Source organism: Elgaria multicarinata, chromosome 8 (assembly GCF_023053635.1).
Source record: "Elgaria multicarinata webbii isolate HBS135686 ecotype San Diego chromosome 8, rElgMul1.1.pri, whole genome shotgun sequence".
NCBI lineage: Eukaryota > Metazoa > Chordata > Lepidosauria > Squamata > Anguidae > Elgaria > Elgaria multicarinata.
Window position 1 is genome coordinate 16,524,332 of NC_086178.1, and position 13,193 is coordinate 16,537,524.

Consider the following 13,193-nt stretch of genomic DNA (forward strand, 5'->3'; position numbering starts at 1 on the left):
ATTCAACAAGAACATTGAACTGTAATTGGCATTTAGCTATTTTTCTATGACAATTGTCAAATATCAAACGTTTGCCACTCTTCACGACATTAATATCCCAGATATGAAAATTGCCATTTACTTGTTCACCTGGGGCACATATACACTCCCCCCAGGTGATCAGGCTGATCTAGGATCTTCTCTTTACAATTTACCTTTAGCAATGTCTAGCTCTTTAGAAAAAAAAAGAAAGAAAACCAAGCGCTGAAAACTGAGTCAGCTTTCAGTACTGATGCGATGTGTGAACTGATACTTTAGCAATTGAAGCTTCCTGCTTTGTTGTACAAACAGTGTAGGGCCCCTTGTATTACGTTTTGTGTATATGCCCCCTCATTCTCTAAGAGTTAGTTTGATTGTCTGAGCTCGTTTTTGTATTGTGGACTAATCTTTTCTTCTGTTTATTTTCTTCTACATGTCCTAAAGCCGTGTTATGTGAATAAGGAAGGTTAGTATTTTATTCTTTGTATTTGCAGCTATTTAACACCTAGGAGGAAACAGATAGAAAAATGCTTTTGGAATGCAATTTATTGTGAATTAAATGGGGTTATTTCCAAGTAAAGACACCCAAGACTGCAGCCTATTTATGTGAAAGGTACATCCCCTCCCATTTTTAGTTATGCTCTCAGGTCAATGGAAGTCTGAAAATAGTCTTATTTCCAAAGAAACACAGAATTGTTTGACCTTTTTAAGCGGAGGGAAGGGAAGGAAGAATTTCTTCTTTGGAGTTCCCACGAAGTAGGAATACTAAATATTTTTCTCTCTTTTGATTCTCTCATCCATTCTTAATTTTCTGGGCCCAGAACCACTGTTTTTATACCACTACTTTTAAAGATTTGCAATTAAAAGAGTTTAACCTTTAAAAAATGTATGGGTGGGCAGGTTGGCTAGTAATTTTCTTTTGGGGACTAGTAATTTTTGTGAACTAACTTGGCTGAGGTGCATTAAGCTTATAATAATACTTTTGAGGTGAGGTGCCTGTAGCTGCAGCAACATCTCATCCAATTGTCAGCACTGGTCAAAAGAATAGCTCTTAATCTCTGGATATGCCCTTTATCATGCAGGCAGCATTGAAGAAGTCTGATCAACTTTAACCTTTCAGGAATACTCTGGCTGCCATCTTCCAGAAAAAATATACCAAATCTTCCTTTCTTCCTTAGCATATTTTGTTTAAATACATACATTTCAAACACAAATGCAAACAACAAAGGCAGCAGAACACATTACCTGTACCAGCTGAATCAAATACTGAGAGAGTTTGTCATCTGTCAAATATTTTTCCAGACACCGAATTGCAAATGCTCGCACCATTGGATCTGGGTAGTTGCAATCCAAAAGCTCCATTGCTTGCTCAGGCTTGATGGGAGGCCAATCTTTTATCAAGCAGTACATCTGTGCAGTACAGAACAATGGATTTTTATCACTGTTTCAGTCATGAGAACATGGGAAAGTCTTTGCTGAATAAGACCAAGTTCCACCTAATCTAGTGTCCTAGTCTTAAGCAGCTGGTAGCCAGAGGCACATACGTGGAGGTTTCATCTAACTATTATGGCTGATAGCCACCAATAAGCCTCCCTTCCCTGAATTTGTTCACCCTCCCTTTTGAAGCTATCTAAGCTGTGGCTATTTCAAATGTTAATTATGGGCCTTAATTACATCAAACGGTAATTGCATCAGTACTACAATCACATTCTGGAATTCTAAAGAGAGCTTACTAGTTATCATTACAATATAATGTTCTATTAACAAAGGGGGGGGGAGAGAAGAGAATCTCAACTCCAGTCATATTATTCCATATTAAGTCAATTATTCATGAAAGTTACTATGAAGAAAGTTGTTACAGAAATGTAAAAAACATGATTATTTTAAAAGATGTTCAGTAATGGAGATATTACCTGGGCAACTTCATCTCTAGAGTTCCATTTAACAGATAAGAGCAGCTTAGGGAGGATTTCTGGCATGTTTACACAGTAGTGCCTGCAAAGAAGAAGAAAGGAATTTTGCACAAAGAATTTGAAATATTAATTTCAGACTACACAACAAAATCCTAACAACGAAGATAAAAATAATAAACCGCATAATTAAAAGAATGAAATAATCTTTACAAGAGTCTCTGTATTTGCTTCTTTTAAAATCTGTTTTAAGTATTTTATTCTGTTTTCATTTTATCTTGTACACCGCTCCGAAATTTTCAATGGGGAGCGGTATATAAATATTGTAAATAAATAAATAATAAATAAGTTAACACAATACTTATTTAAAGGAGGCAGCTAATACATAACAGCATCAGAGTTAAAAGCTTGATCAAAGACATATCTTTAAAGGCCAGAGGAACACCAATAAAAAAGATGACAGTCTTATGATCTTGGAGCCAGAGTTCCACGCCTGGGGCACTGCCACAAAAAAGGTCGTTGCGCAGTTTGCCACAATCACATCTCTTGGGGTGCACAAACAGGGCAATATCAGCTGATGATAGAAGATGGGCCAAGTCACATGGGAAGAGATGATTCATCAAGAAGCTTGGTCCCGAGCCATTTAATGGCTAATAACCAACACTTTGAATTGCACCCAGAAATGAATCAGTATCTTTAAGAGACATCACAGATAGGCCAATGATTTCGTGGGTTAAGCAGAATAACAGATGGTATAAGCCACCTGCACCCACGCTAGTACCTTTTCAATTCCCACCAAAAATCCAGACCAGGGAGTTTTGGGGACAGAGGCTGCATATGTGCCAATGGTTATCTGACCTACTTTTCACAGACCCACCTTTGATCTAATGTCACTATGGCCAATAGTACAGCTAGACGCTCCAGTTGCCCTACCTGTGGCTCCAAAGGAAGTCCTTTTCTTGTTCAGTTATTTCAGACAGGGGGTCTCGGGTGCAGATTGCACGGAGCTGCTCTCTGTCACTCTCTCTTAATTCGTTATCTCTAGCTAGTCTATTACTCTGTAAAACAAGGGAGTAGATCACGTCGGTCATACAAGGGGTACGTTGTGCAGATCTTCACCTGACAGAACCAAATCTACTGGAATACACTTTCTTTATGCCCAGATCCAGCTAAGAGGGCAATTTTACATAGGAACACTTCTGTCACATGCTTTCAAGATGTTGCAGTGCTGAGAATGTGCATCCAGTTCTGGAGATTTTCAAAAAGATTTTGCTAGCCCCTCCAAGGTCTCTAAGGGGACTCCCTATTTCATTTCAGAGCAGGTCATTCATCATAGCTTTAAACTAAGGGGCGTTAAACTCAGAATCACTATAGTAGTTGCACTGGCAGTTTCTGAACTACATTCTGCTTGGTAGGATTTTTAAAGAATCAGTTTCCACATACTAAAATGGTATTCTTTTATTGACCTTTTTTCTTAAAACCAACTCCTAAATGATTTACTTTAATATGGGAAGTGTCCAGAGGACATCAACAAAAGTGAGGGGCCTGGAAACAAATCCTACGAGGAAAGATCGGGGGAATTGGGCATGTTTAGTCTGGAGAAGAGACAATTAAGAAGAGATTTAACTGCCACCTTCAAACATCTGTCACATAGATGAAGCAAAATTGTGTGGTTTTTTTACTGCTCTAGAGGGTAAGACTTGAACCAAATGGGTTCAAATTACAAGAAAGGGTATTTCAATTAAACATCAGGAAGAATTTGCTGATGATATGAACTATTCAATAGTGGAACAGATAGAGTCCCAGTTTGCATGGTGGTGAACCATGGGATAATTAACTCACAATTTGCCAGGGTTGTGTGCCACTGCCATCCCGAATATGCACCTTCTGATCAACCAGATCAGAGGTTGGTTCATGATGCATAAACGAAGACACTATGGTTTAATTGTGGGTTAAACAACCCAAAGTTAACCTACAATTAGTTGTTCGGTTAAAAGCTCTTCCCTATCTTATACTCTATTTTTGTCTTTCTGGCACTTGTTTGCAGTGCCATTAGGTAGGCAGAGTCAACCCCAAAGTCTCCAGCACCCTCCAAGGGTCAACAAAAGCCCCCCCCCCCCGCATTGCTTCCAGCACTAATGCACCCTTCAACAATCCTACACTCTGTTACTCCTGCAATCAGGTCACAGAATTGAGCTCATATTATCATTACTACGAGCATTTATATAGCACTTTATAAAGATATAAAGTACTTCATATATTTTTCTCTCTCAGTAGCCCTACCCACCCTGGACAGTAGGTCAATTACCCTTGTATGGAGGCCATGACAGAAGAGTGTCTTGCCTAAGGCCACCTGTTACATTCATGACTGACATGAGATTTAAACCGTCTCATGGCTCATTTTCTTTGCCAGAACATAACCTGAAAAGAACAATTCTCCTTACCAGCCCCGCATGACTGTAGCTAAACCCTAGTTCTCGAGATATAGTCCAGTTGGCATGATCTTCAATGACTGTCATGTCAGGAAACTTTACAGGACTGCTAAACCAATCAAATTCCAGCTCCAAACATGGAGTTTCCTAAGGAGAAAGAAGTTTGTGCTTGTATGGTTACAAATATATATATATTTAAAGACATCATTCCACAGATATGGACTATGGACACGGATAGGCTGCTCCTGAGAGCTTTACCATCCTGCTGTTTGTCTGCCATCTATGGCTGCTCCTGAGAGGCTGCTGGGGCCAGAGAATGCCATCACTTTGCAGGATCAGCCCCCTGATCCAGCACTTTCTCTAGGTAACTTCCTGTCACCTGACCAGAGCTTGAATCAGCCTTTTGGGGCTGGTGCATAAAAAGGTGGACTGTTTGGGGATGGTCCTGCCACTGAAAAGGCAGCACCAAAAGGGGTTGCCGCTTTGCCAGGGGCCACTTCAAAGTTAATAATGGCTCTTGTGGGGTGTGGGTGTGTGTGTAAGTAATTGGCTTCTCTTTTAAGAAGAGATCATGTGCCTGGGAGACGATATGGGGCCAAGTGGGTGGGGGGCAATTAGTGTGGTGATGGGTCGAGAAAAGTATGGCACTGGGAGGAAGGCTAGTCAGCTAAGGGGGGCACAGCCCTGGTAGTTAATGGCTATACCATGTACAAACCCTCCCGCTACCTGCAGTTTTGGTGGTTGCTCTATCAGCCTGCCCTTGGGTCTCCGGATGCTGCTTTTAAATGCCAGATCAGTTCAAAATAAGATCTCCTTCATCCATGATCTAATAGTCGATGAGACAGCTGATTTTTTTTTAAATGGATACTGTTGTTTTTATACTGTTGTTTTTAAATATTGTACACTTTTTAAATGTTTACTGTTTTTAACTTTTGTAAACAGCCCAGAGAGCTTCGGCTATGGGGCGGTATATAAATGTAACAAATAAATAAATAAATATGGCATTGATAACCAAGACCTGGGTGGGTGAGCAGGGCAGAGTTAGTCTTTCCCAGCTTTGCCCACCAGGGAATTTGGTTCAGCACCAAGGTAGACTCGAGGAGGAGGGTTGCTACGGTTTATAGGAATTCCATCTCTCTCTAGGCTCCCTGTCCATCTTACAAAAGTCAGGCATGTCTGCACCTTGTGTTAGGCCAAAGAAACAGATTGATGATTCTGCAGGTGTACTGCCCACCCAACTGCTGAACAGTCTCTCTACCCGAGTGGATGCAGTGCTGTTGAGGTCCCTGGACTTGTGGTTCAGGGGGACAGCAACATTAATTCTGAGGGGGGCCTTCTCTGGGGCAGCTCATGATTTCATGTCCTCCATAACAACCATGTCATTAGCACAACGTATGTAGCAAGGCAGACGCTAGACTTTTTTTTTTCAGCTCGCCCTGCAGATGGTGATCTGAAAGTGGGGGACTTTGAACTGGTCGCTTTGTCGTGGTTGAATCACCTCCTGCTGAGGTTTAGACTTAGGGCAGCTTTCCCCCCCAATAAGGATAGGGGACCTAGTAAGATGGCCCAGTCCCGGAGGCTAATGGATCCAGATGGCTTCCTGGTGGCTGGTGTGTGTGTGTGTGTGTGTTCTGGCTGGTATGACTGGCTCTCCTGTCAAAAACCTGGTTGATCTGTGGAATGCAGAAATGGTGGCTCACATGACATGCTCCTCCATACAAACAAAACAGTCCAACCTGGAGAAAACTGGGGTGTCAGGTAGAAGGGCTCTAGCATATCATGTCTGTGCTCTTTTCCACGTGCTAGTTTTCTATGTGCAAGGTGTATGTGTGTGTTTATTCAGGAGCATGCAATCATGTAAACCCTAACCTATAGCCTGAAATACTACACTGGAAACAGAACAAGGCTTTAGTTACACTTGGAGAATTGTTACAATATTTTCTTGTTTTACAGCAGACCATTAGGATTAACTTTGAAAAAAAAACCCTGATGTGACACAATGACATGTTGTTGAAAATAAGGTAGAAACGGACATAAAATTTCATATTGTTATGATTTACCTTATTTGGGTTTGATCCAGTGACTCCAATGGGATTTAACAGGTCTTCCAACCCATGAGGTACAGGCCACAGATTCAGAGCCATCTTGCCAGAAACAAGAGTGTCTGTGTAATCAAACATATTAATATTCCCCCACGCCAATGGGCAGTGCTCCTTAAAAAGAGCAAACAATCACTGTTTAGTCTCATCTATTAGTACCACAGTACAAGCTCAGATTTAAAGAATTAAAATAGAGGGAACACACTTTAAAAGTCACATATGGGATCACAAAGTAAGTTGTAAAAGTTGCTATTACTTTAGAGATCAATATAGTACAGAACTGAAGAATAATTTAAAAACATTTGCTCTTCCTACTGTTCAAGGGAAGAAAGAAATTTACCTCCTTTGCACCTTTTCTGCCTTTAACAGAGCAAATAGAAAGGCAAAGCCGAGCAGCACGTGGAAGTTCAAGAATGTGCATTTCATATTGCAGCCATTCATTCCATCTGTAAGAGATAGAAGATTAGCTTTACCAAGGAATTTATCCAAAAATGCTATGTAAAAATGCCTTTAAAATTATACGGCAAATCAAGAAGTTAATGCAGTTTTGGGTAAGGGAAGCAAATCTTTGGTTTAATTTGCCTGTTTGGCATTCTGGTTTTGTTGTTCTCTGGTGGTATAATATCGCGTGAACACCAAAATAAAAGAATGAAATTTAATATGCACATCCAGGATATGAGTCGACATTTCAAGTTCAAACACCAACTCAACTCCCATCCTTTTGAGCAGAGTGGGAAGGAATGGTACATAATACATTGCAAAGCAATCATTGTAAAGACCTCTTGAACCTCAATTTACTAACTATTCTAAATTCAAATCCTTGGTCTGATCTAGCAAGGTAGTGCTTAAGTTATTTCTCGTCCACTACCGCTGTGGGCTCAGGAGACAACTAAGGCTCTCCCAAGGATCTTCCCATTATGAATGCAGCCATGCCAGCACTGGCAAGAATTTACCACAGTATCATAAAAATTGAGTTTGGGGGTGCATGGAATAGTTTCCCCCTATCTGTGCTTGGTGGGGGAAAGTATCATACACTGCCATCTGCTCTATATGCAATGGAGTCCAGCAGAGGGCACTCTAACAAGTAAACACTGCCGAAGAAAACAACTATATAAACATTTCTAGCCATTTCTGCTAAAGTTGTTGCACAAGTGTAATTTTTGGGGCTTTTGGTGAGATTTTCAAAGCCAACACTCTTAAAGAAGTCTGTTCATTCTTGATATATTATCACAGATCTGTGAACTACATTAACTCTCATTGCAGTTGCCATCAAGGCACCCTTTGGCTTAATGACACTTTACTGGTGAACACTTAGCCTTTGGGGTAAATTAAGAAAATTGTAGATATGCAAGCTTTAACAGCTTTAAGGATAACAGCTTTAATTTAACACACATCCTTATTTGAGTGCCAGGCTCAATTACAGTGGCTGTATCACAGTACGTTTTATCTGGCAATTTAGCCTTGCCTCCTTTCAGCACCAAACTTTGTTACCAGAGATATATCGTGGCAAAAATGTACTACATTTGAAAATGAGACAAACTGTAGTGTCAAGATGGGAAATTACACGGACAGAGAATTTCTCTCTCTCGTAATATCAAAACTCAGGATCGCTCAAGGAAGTTGATTAGTGACAGATTCAGGACAGACAATATGTAAAGAACTTATGAAATTCTCTGTCACAAGATGTGACTATGGCCACTACCTTAGATGACTTTAAAGGGAGATTAGACAAATTAATGGAGGACAGGTCTATCAATGGGTATTTGTCATGAGAACCATGGAACCTTCAGGTTCAGAGGCACTTTGCCACTAAATACCAGTTTTTTGGAGGCAATTACAAGGAAGGGCTATTGCTTTCTTACCTGCTTCTGAACTGCGCAAAAACATTGAGTTTGCCATTACAAGAAACAGAATGCTAGACTAGATGGAGCTTTGGTCTGATCCTGCACGGCTGTTTTTACATATTTACATATATAAGTAGAGCTACCCTCAGGCTGTGACATTGAATGAAGTTGTAAACTGTCCATGGGCTCATCTACACCAAGCAGGATATTCCACTATGAAAGCAGTATATAAGAGGCAGGAGCCACACTACTGCTTTATAGCGGTATTGAAATACACTGACAACTGTTGGGGCCCATTGACACAGACCATATTACCGCTTTCATACCACTTTTATAGTGTTATATCCTGCTTGGTGTAGATGTGTCATGGGCCCCAACAGTAGTGTGGCTCCTTCCTTTTATATACCTCTTTCATTGTGGAATATCCTGCTTGGTGTAGATGTGCCCCATGTCTACCTTCGTGCAACACACACACTTGCTTCCCACCCATTCCCACAATCAATGAAGACAGCCTCACAATTAGACGACTAAGAACTGCCTATGGTTGCTGAACATTTGACAGGTTTGTTAATAACAGCTTGTATTTCATCTTTTCCCACCGATACTATGTATTTTGAATACAAAGACATTTTGTACTTGCCCACATTTTAAATCTATAACCACCAGAATGCTCTGTTCTAGAATTAATCTTGGAGCTTCTTGTTGCTGAAGTTAATCAAGCTAATTCTAGGTTTGTCTCTGAAGGAAGTGGAGGTGGGGGAGAGACAAAAGCAACCCTGAACACCAGGTTTCTTTTAATTACGTTAGTGCTATTCTTTACCTGGGATTGGAGCAAGGTACTCTCTGAGTATTCACATTATCACATAATGGCTCTCCTCCATGATAGATACCAGTTCGGACATAGATCTGCAAATAGTATTTACAAATGTAACTATACGAGTAACTAAAAATAGAAGTTACAAGGTAAGTATCTATTTCACAAAGCACAGGGCAGAGTTTATTTTCATGTACAACAGAGACTGCTGTAAGATTAGTCAGCTCTATTTTGCACAAAATAGTAATACCACAATTAAAAACATTATCCATTTGACCAATTAAAGAGATTCCCCCAAAAGAAATATAACTGGCAACAGCAGTGTCCAGGTTCACAGCAAAAACACTGCATACTCCCACATGGAAAGCAAGAATAGAATTCCGTTTTGTGTTGCAGCCCACTCCATTTGAGGGCTAAAACCAAGTAATAAAATGTGCAAAATATAGAACATCTATTCTTAAATTCCTGGCCAAAATCCGATGAATCCCACCCAGTGAAAGCCAGGCCAAATACAAACATTTTAGAGAACATGTGAAATAGGTTCAGACTTTGGAGAGTCCTCTGAAGATAACTGGGTAACTAAAGAACAACCACTGTGAGGCAACCCAAGTTGTAAACCTGGACTATTACAAGTAGACAAACCTCAATGAGAGTGTGCCTGTCACCCTAATCAGAAAAGCTCAATAGCCTATTTCATTTTTTTGTTTGGATTTTTTCTCGACCAGATTGCTCATATGGAGACCACAGCCAAAGTTCAGGGTTTAGTGGACTCTGGCTGATAATGCAGAATATAAAAACTAAACTGTCATTTTGACCCTGTGGGGAAGAAGCAGCGAGGGAGACAGGAGCAGGCAGAGGCCATCAGAGCCTGCTTCAGTTGCACACACACACACCCCGGACAGGGCTAACGGTCATCATGACCCTGTGGGGAAGAAGAAGGAGCTGTTGGTCTGCCCCTCCATTGGGGGGGGGGGTGAGCAGGGCCTTCCCATCAGCCTGAACATTCTCCTTAATTTCTTTTTCTTTTCTCCCTCTGCCCTCCCCATACCCTTTTCCTTGTGTTTCATGTCTTTTTTAGAATGTAAGCCTGAGGGCAGGGACTGTCTTCTTTACTGATCAATTGTAAGCCGCTCTGGGAGCAAAATACACTAAATAAATAAATAAATAAAGGTTCTTTTTAACAATCACCCATTAGAAATGTGGTGTGTACTCAAGTCATATCCAGATACACAGAGTTTGTTTTTACCTTGTCAATATCTCGAATATTTACATTTACATAGGTAGCGCAGAGAATCTTTATTCTGAGATGACTGTTAATAACCCACAGGGATTTGGCAGAAGCCTCTCCATTCATGTATGGTGTAGCTGTAGAAATGCGCCTTGAATAAGATGGCATTGTAAAGGTATCCAATGGCAGCTGGGCGTACAGACTTTCCTTAGCCATCAGCATCAAGTTGGGCATTCGACCAAGCATGATACAGCTCCGGATGTACTGAAATAGGTGAGGAAAGCAAAATAATTGTACTGGATGCTGCTCTTCGTAGCATCATTGCTTAATTGCAAAGATCACAATGCCAGCATTGTTAACACTGTGCTTCTCAGGGCCAAGTAGACACCACAATATAATCTTCTAATGAAGCTAGCGTGCGAGATTTGCAAAAATGGCAGGTTATTCTAGAAGCCAATATTCAAGAAGAATTAAAAAAAAAGAGGGGGGGGCAAAAATTGTCTTCTTGTACTGGTACTTAGAGAAAACATATCCTCACATAGATTGCTTCCTTACTAATAATCATTATTTCACATTCCCTGTCTATGAATACAAAATGAAATAATAAATAAATAAAAACTGGGGGACAAGGTAAAGAATGTGGAACTTTTGGCAGTGAAAGCTATTCAGTAATTTCTATATTGTAATTTTATTTAGTAGTACAAATGTCTCACCTCAAAATGAGTTCATTTTAGAAAACACTGTGAACACACATATAAGCAGTCCCATCACATAATTTGGATTATCTCATTAAAGTAAGATGTAACCATCAGGACTCAGTCTCTAGAAGTTTAAATGTCCTTCTTGAATAGAACACCTTTTAGTCCCTCTCTCCTCTACCCAGGTAAGGCTCATTCTAAGGAATAGATCTTTCCCCTTTTTGAAGGAGACATACATTGGATTTGGCTGTAAATCCACTGGGGTTAATGAGGGCAATTTCTAGCTAATTGTCCTTGGAATTGCAGCCTTAGGCTCTTAACATTCTGACAAATAGATTAGACCTCTTACTCCTGAAGGCCATAGGGCAAATACAGACCACATCCACAACAAGACACTAAAATCTGGGTCTCTGCAGTGCTGCAGAGCCAGCAGAGCCCAGGGATCCAGCACTACAGTCTCAGCACAGGGATCCAGCACTACAGCCTCCTTCCACCAGCCCTTGTTCCAGTATTCCGCCTAGGCCCCATCTCATTTGATTATGCCTCTAAAGTTAGCAGAAGATTAATCTGTCTAAAAACGGGAAATGATTTATTTAAGCACATACCTTGCCAGGAAATAATATGCTGAACAGAGCAAAAGAAAACTACCAAAATTTTTAATGTACTTCAGTAAAACCCAACAAATTTCTCTCTTTGTCTCTGCCCCCCCCCTTACACCCACACCCACACTCACCCACTCACAAACACACACACACCCCGCTTCAGTACTTCACCTTTTGCACTGTGTTTTTTGCCTTTCTTCCAAACTCTCAGCTGTCCATAACATCTAACTCTGACATGCAGCGTTAAATACCAAAATATACAAGATATTTTACTCACCTTATACTGACTCAGGGGGTGCTTTTCTAGCAAATATTCATCGCAACCACAAACTTTTAATATATATTTCCCCTGGTACTCTAACACACAGAGTTTTAGCTGTTCTGATGACAACAACATACTTCGTGTTTTTTTCCTGATTGCTTCAGCGATTACTTGCTCTGGCACATAATCATGATTGATTTTTAAGGTGTACTTCTGCTTGTCATTGTTGGGGGAGACTATAACCCATATTACCACTATTATTTGTCCTGTAACAGAAAGAAATTAGGTCAGGTTGCATCAGGGATCATACCCACGTAGCAAAAGTAGAAAAGAGCAAGTCCTGTCCCCACTGGCTCACCCCAGAACCACCACACAAGCATCCTCTGGGATAAATGAAAACAAATAATCACAAACGCAAAACAACACTCCAGCCAGGCGATATATCTTTAGGACTGAAACAACAACAACAACAACTCATTTAATCTATCTATCAAACTCTTAAATGATGGGGAAAAGAGATGAGGAGGGAATAGAGTCATGGAGTGATGCAGCACTAAAGGTCCAGGACATAAATTCTTTCAGGATACCTTAATGAACACTGCTTTATGCAAGCCTTAACATAAATCCTGAATAAAATTTTGCAATGCTGCTTAAGTAGAAAAAAGAAATCAGTGCATGAGCTAGCTATGACATGTATTTTTTAAAAAAATCTCTTTGTACTGAGCAGATTACCCTGACTTAAAGGAAACGTGCATATCAAAGTCTACTGAAAATGGATTAGTTTCATTGTCTAGGCAAGTTCTCATTCATCTGAACAAATGCTTTAAATTGCTAGAGCATTTTTTTCTTTTACCTTTATCAAGTTTATTGTATATATGCTTGGGCAACTCCGGTGAAGATTCTATGTTTGGGGGACAGACGTACAATGCTCTACTATGGGATGCATTAACATCTCGCAGTTCTACTGCTTCTTTACAAACATTAAGGATGTTTCTTCTGAAGTCCTGAACTTCTGGATCCTTAACCAAGTCAAATTCACAGATAGGCATGCCAATAGCAAAACCTAAAAAAGAAAGCAGAGGTCTTTGATATTGGGTTGGAAAGAGAACTCTCAGTGTGCAGTTTCCTCCTCACCCCCCAAAAAACTTCTGCTGACCTTCTACTCAAGCTCAACTCTTCCTGGCTGGCAGAGCAGGGCAACTATTCTCAGAGGTTGACTCTCAGGGCGGTACCAGAAAACTTTGTTCTGCCCAGGTGACCTTGAAGACACCCACTACAGTAGGAGT

At 40.4% G+C, this 13,193-nt stretch overlaps 1 protein-coding gene across 1 annotated transcript in view; it reads right to left on the reverse strand.

Moving 5' to 3' along the window:
- Window positions 1-13,193, reverse strand: part of PIK3CA (phosphatidylinositol-4,5-bisphosphate 3-kinase catalytic subunit alpha) — a 47,407-nt gene that overhangs the window by 10,183 nt on the left and 24,031 nt on the right. Inside the window, exons 4-13 of the mRNA XM_063131945.1 lie at window positions 12,761-12,970; window positions 11,923-12,173; window positions 10,364-10,609; window positions 9,124-9,209; window positions 6,800-6,905; window positions 6,421-6,573; window positions 4,373-4,507; window positions 2,862-2,986; window positions 1,932-2,013; window positions 1,264-1,428 (exon numbers count right to left, since the gene is read on the reverse strand). Coding sequence (XP_062988015.1) covers window positions 1,264-1,428; window positions 1,932-2,013; window positions 2,862-2,986; window positions 4,373-4,507; window positions 6,421-6,573; window positions 6,800-6,905; window positions 9,124-9,209; window positions 10,364-10,609; window positions 11,923-12,173; window positions 12,761-12,970 — 1,559 coding nt within the window. The remainder of the gene's footprint in view (window positions 1-1,263; window positions 1,429-1,931; window positions 2,014-2,861; window positions 2,987-4,372; window positions 4,508-6,420; window positions 6,574-6,799; window positions 6,906-9,123; window positions 9,210-10,363; window positions 10,610-11,922; window positions 12,174-12,760; window positions 12,971-13,193) is intronic.